This window comes from Octopus bimaculoides, chromosome 22, assembly GCF_001194135.2.
Source record: "Octopus bimaculoides isolate UCB-OBI-ISO-001 chromosome 22, ASM119413v2, whole genome shotgun sequence".
Classification (NCBI taxonomy): Eukaryota; Metazoa; Mollusca; class Cephalopoda; order Octopoda; family Octopodidae; genus Octopus; species Octopus bimaculoides.
In genome coordinates, this window is record NC_069002.1 from 14,989,308 (window position 1) to 14,995,397 (window position 6,090).

Sequence of the window (6,090 nt, forward strand, 5' to 3'; positions counted from 1 at the left end):
TATTATCATTGCAAAATAATTATTAATTAAGACGAAATAAAAGGAATTACAAAAAAAAAAAAATGATAAAATCTTATTCTTTTACTGTTTCATTTGTGCATTCAATAGCAGTGTGGGGTGGGAGAGATGGTTTTTCTATTTTCTACTACTTTGAACATTTCGACTGGGAAATCAGTAAGAGAAGAACACATCAATCCCAAAAATCTGTATATTATATTGAGGACTTACCACAGAAACGTATGTCTCGTTGTATTCAAAAGTTGTTTGTGGTTGGAGTTTCTCACATTTCTTGGGTTCTTTGGCATGTTTAATCAAAGTTGATGTTATGTCTTTGACACCTGAAATTTCAAAATGGAAGAAGGAAAATAATCTTTCGTAGTTTTATATAATGATATGACAGAGCTTTAAACTTGATCCTATTTTGTTTTGGCAACTTTCAGTGGATGAAAAGCCAAGTCAAATGTGAATTGATTTGAATTCAAAACAAAGTGTTGCAACTAAATACCACCAGGTATTTAGTTGATCCCTGTTTGATTCTACCAATTCATCTCCACTATAAAGTCCCATCATAAAACAGAAATATTGTTACGTTAAAATATTAGTATTTAAACACTGATAAAACAATTAATCTATCTTCCATGACTGCCCCATCATTTCTTGTCTCCGATGACTATGTGGACATTTCTTCATTAAAATGACAAAGAACACCCCTAAAAAGATGACTTTACAGATAACTATACCAAATTATATATTTGTTTTGCAAGATTCTTGATGTGGATTTATCATGTGAATTTATGTGTTGAAACAGATATTGTATTGAGGGATGGTCATGTTACCAGTTTAGCCAATGAAAACACATGCACTATATATTTGGTGTTCACTTCAGCTTTATTTTATATTAATTGTATTTCAACCAGAGCACTTTCATCACACTTCTGTGGCCTCATCAGTGGTCCTTTGCTTTCTTTCGTTTTTGTGCCTCTCCTTACTAACGGTCTGCCATTTTGTATCGCTGTTGTAGGTGTCTTTATTTGTGCATGCATATATCCCTGTGTGTGTCTATGTTTAGTAAGTGTGTGTGTGTGGGGGGGGGGGAATGGCTATGGCACCTGCATTATCACTATACCAAATTACTTTATCAGCAAAATTGTGATGTGAAAGTTGGTAATTTTCATTTACCTTTAGATTTTCGTTTTGAAAAATCTCCACAGTTAACAACATCCATATTTGTGCCACACACTGATTCCTGATTGTCAACACAATGACAGTAAACTTCCTGTGACATAGTTTCATTAGCTTCTGGGCAATATCCATTATACAAAGTGTTTTCCTTTTTAACTCTATAATAAGAAATAATAAATTATATTTCCTTTCACAATACAAATAATTACACAAGAATTGCAATTGATAGTTAATTAAGATAATATTGATCACTGAAGGTAGTTGTCTATAAACAGATAACTTTTTCAATGTTCCTGTATTTAATGTAAATATAATGATTTCTAATGTTGCTTTGCTGTGTTTTTTTCTTTAAGTCTTTGTTGTTTATCTTTTTATTGTCTTATTTTTTATTTATTTATTGGTAACCACTATAGCATAGGGTCTATTTTTGAGAACCTATTTTTCTAGCTTGCTTCATATTCTGTTTATCTTGCCTTCATGTGGTTGTTACGTATTCTGTCTGGGGTCTGGGTACTTTTTTGTGTTGATTAAATTATTTTGATGAAATAGTTTCTCCTTTTATGGTTTAGCAGTTGTAAGTTATGGTTCAGGGGTGTCATATCCTGTTATCCTAGAAATGTTATTCTTAGTATTTATTAAATCACACATGTACACACACACACACACGCTCGCACGCACGTGTAACTTGTTTGCTTTTACAAATATAAAGGAAAACAGTTCTTGCCTAAAGATTGCAGTAGTGTGAAACTTGAAGTACAAGGAAAACAAACTCATTCTCTCTCTCTCTTTATATATATATATATATATATATATATATATATATATATATATATATATATATATATATATATATATACACACACACACACGCACCCATGAACACACAGACAATGAATGAATGAACACATGCTATGCATACAAGCATGAAAACATATTAAGCTCAGAATGGTACAAAATTTGAGAACTTGAGAGAGACAAGTAAGAGAGAGAGAGAGAGATAGTGAGATAAAGAGATAGATAGATAGATAGATAGATAGATAGATAGAGAGAGACAGATAATTCACCTCCAACTCAAAGAGAATGGTTTCGGTCGTTTAGACTTGGTGGCGTAAACGGTTCCATTTGGGAAGCGAAGATCATTTTTCTTGTTGTCATCATAAACTCCACATAAACCTGACAGCAAACAACGAAACATTTATGAAAATGTTAACAAAATATTCTTTTCAGAAATGTAAACAAGTTTTTATGTATTAAAGCATCTGAGATCAGAAGATGCTTTCGTTAAATTAATCTTTTTTCATTGTGTTTTTTACCAAATAATATTTTACTTATATGTGTGTGTGTGTGTGTGTGTTTGCGTGCATATGTGCATGGTTGCTTGTGTGCATGCGTGTGTGATGTATGTGCGTTTTAACCTTTTTGTTATTATATTGTATTATCATATTATATTATATGTTATTATATATATTTGTTATTATATTATTGTTATTATATTGGAAGCCCTGCTGAAATGCACAGGCTTCGTTTCAATTTTGAAAATAAACAAAGAATTTAGTAAAATAACTTTGTCATTATTAAACTTATGTTTGAAGCATAAATTAACATGAAATTTCATGGTAAGTTTTAGTTTAGTTCATTTTAAAACAAGAAATGTGCATCACAGAACCAGGGGCACTCTTAAATGGGTTTGTATCAAAAGGGTTAAACAAAATTTCTCTGTAGACTGGAAAAAATATAATGAACAGCTTTGATTGATTTTCGAACCATATTTAAGTTCTCACCAGAGATGTTTACATCAGTTGACTAATCCCAGAGATATAAGGAGTCAATTCATTTATATACATGACACATTCAGTTGTTTCTGAGGAATGAAATTACGTGGTCTGATCAATAAGTATCCAGACTGTTGCCATAGTAACGAAGCTAAAGCATGCATTATAAAGTTGCTTGGCAGAAATTGACCTTGAACTTTGCTGTGCATGTGCACTAAGTTTTAATGTTCTAGCTGACTTCCACTGTTTGCAGCAGTGCTTGGAAGGAAGGTGTGTAGTGTGTGATCATCGCATTGACCATGACAAGAGAAATTTGAGCAGAGAATCTGCATCAAATTTTGCCAAAAGCTTGGTGTTACCTGCTCTGAGGTCTACGCAAAGTTTCAAAAAAGTTTTCATCATTCTCGACATAATTGTTTTGGTCCGCTGGAAGCAATTTTGATACAAAATTGACAGACACGTGTCTCATACCCAAATTTTCAGTGATAATGGACTGAACTGAACGGTAACTAATTTGCATATCCTATGATAACTCATGGATAGTGATTTGATGATTTCTCCTCACAGCTGTGCACACATCTGCAATGTTTTTAACAGTTCTGCTAGTTGCAGGTCTCCCAGAACGTTTGTCATATATATACACATAACTGGCCCTTGTACTGATGGCATGTAAAAAGTACCCACTACACTTTCGGAGTGTTTGCCATTAGGAAGGTCATCCACCTGTAGAAACTTTGCCAGATCAGATTTGAACCTGGTGTAGCCTTCTGGCTTGCCAGCCCTCAGTCAAACCGTCCAACCCATGCCAGCATGGAAAGCGGACGTTAAATGACGACGATGATGATGACATACATATATATATATATATATACACACACATATATACACATACATATATTTATACACACACATGTACATATATATATTTACATACACACACACACACATATATATATATATGCACACACATATACACATACACACACCCATATGCACGCACAGACACACACACACATATGTATGTATGTATGTGTGTATTCTATTACAAAAAATACTTATGTGAATTAAGTGTCTGAGGAGTAAAAAGTGAATGAGATTTATTCAATGTCAAGTCTGGTTCTATCCTTACCTTCTGTATGTTTGAAATCAGTTGCACTAGCTTTGTAAATTACATTCACAAATTCATTGTGAGAAGTAACAGTAACAACTCCTCCTGTTGGCAAATACACCTGAATAAATAAAAATAAACGTAGCTTATAAGTGAGCATGCATAACATATTGGACTATGGTGTGTTAGTGTACAGATTGCGACTGACAAACTGACATAACTCATGTTTATTACAAATACATTTATGGTGAGCAATAGTAGAATTGGTCACAGGCTTCCAGCCAGCCACTTGTGGTTTTGCTGATTTCCAGTGGTGTTAGTGACAAGCAAAGTGCCTATAACTTGATTTGGAACAAATAATTGATAACAGTTCATTTGTAAAGTGACAGTGTTATTGTTGAGGGTTACGTCCTTCACAAGGGGTACATTCAGTCACAGACACAGCTGTAGGCATGAATGAGTGATTAAAAAGGTTGTTTTGCAGTAATGCAGCTTGGGATTTGATTTTATTGCACGATACCTTGGGTAAGTGCTTTCTATTTTGGCTCCAGGTTGATCGATACATTGGTTGTAAATTTTAGCAGACAGAAACTGTACAGAAACTCATTTCGTGTGTGTGTGTGTGTGTGTGATGTTACACCTGTACAGGTAATGGTGATCTGATGGAGGGAGTGAGCTTATATGTACACAAACTTGTTTGGTAAGAAATTGTTGAACCTTCATATGTCATCTAGCGATGGAAGAGTCCATCATATATATATATATATATATATATATATATATGATAGTACATAGCACCCAGTATACTCTGTAAAGTAGTTGGCACTAGAAGGGCATCCAGCTAAAGAAATTATGCCAAAGCTGACAGTAACAAATTGTCCAACCCATGCCAGTATGGAAAATGGACGTTAAATTATGATGATGAATTGATGTGTGTGTGAGTATATGTGTATATATATGTGTGTATGTACGTTTGTATGTGTACTGGTTTCTGTGTTTGATACATCTTTAGTGGTATATTTCAAACAGTTATAATCTAACCCTCTGTGTATTATCAAAAAAAAGATCAAGAGTCTTGCTCAAGCTATAGGATCATAAGTGAACTTCAAAATCAAACAATCAGTATCTCTTTTGTTTTTTTCAATCTCACCTAAAAAAATTCAAACAAACGAAACATTAAAGATAAAGCAACTCACTGAATATTTCTTCCCACCCTGCTGGCTGATGACTCTTGTTCCTGGTGTAAGTTTTCCATTGAGGAAAAGTTGAAGGGAAATCTGTTTCTTGGATGATGCTTTACTCTTTGATTTTGCCCCACATCTATCTATCAAGATCACATCATCTCCACTTAGTACAGCAACGGCACAGTTACAAGATGCCACTCCATGGCATGAACGGTAGAATGTATGGACCTGAATTGTAAAAGACAAAATATTTTATTACGTTCTGATCATTTTAAGATCATACACTGTCTATGTTTTACAATTGATATTGAATATAATCAGTAGTATGGGAGGATTTAGTAAAATAAACAACTTATTGCAATGGTGTTTTGTGGTGTTTTGAACAGAATATAAATAAAAAGGCAATTAAATAAATACAATAAATGCCATTAATTTAAGCACGGACATTTTAAAATGAGTAATGCTGTATCCCAGAACCAGAGGCAATGTCAGGTAGGGTGGAAGAAAAAGAGTTAGAAGACAAGTGAATTACTCCACTGAACAGGATAAAAGGGAATGAAATACACTTATTGCTTATAATAAAGATCATGCATACTCACTTAATCTACCAGAATTTTAACATATAACAACAACTATTATTTATATCTTACCGCAAATGGTTGGGTTGTGTGACGGAAGAGGACGAATTCTCCTTCAAAGAAATTGTTGTAATAGCTAGAGAGAAAGAAAACAAACAACATCGATTACCCAAAACAGAAAATACATTTCTTCACTTTATTTCCACACACACACAGACATACGTACAAACATATGCATGTATATATATATATATATATATATATAT

At 33.4% G+C, this 6,090-nt stretch overlaps 1 protein-coding gene across 1 annotated transcript in view; it reads right to left on the reverse strand.

Moving 5' to 3' along the window:
* LOC106880038 (uncharacterized) overlaps positions 1 to 6,090 on the reverse strand; it is a 456,507-nt gene that overhangs the window by 54,429 nt on the left and 395,988 nt on the right. The window contains exons 185-190 of the mRNA XM_014929839.2: positions 5,897 to 5,960; positions 5,259 to 5,474; positions 4,084 to 4,183; positions 2,247 to 2,355; positions 1,180 to 1,340; positions 229 to 338 (exon numbers count right to left, since the gene is read on the reverse strand). Coding sequence (XP_014785325.2) covers positions 229 to 338; positions 1,180 to 1,340; positions 2,247 to 2,355; positions 4,084 to 4,183; positions 5,259 to 5,474; positions 5,897 to 5,960 — 760 coding nt within the window. The remainder of the gene's footprint in view (positions 1 to 228; positions 339 to 1,179; positions 1,341 to 2,246; positions 2,356 to 4,083; positions 4,184 to 5,258; positions 5,475 to 5,896; positions 5,961 to 6,090) is intronic.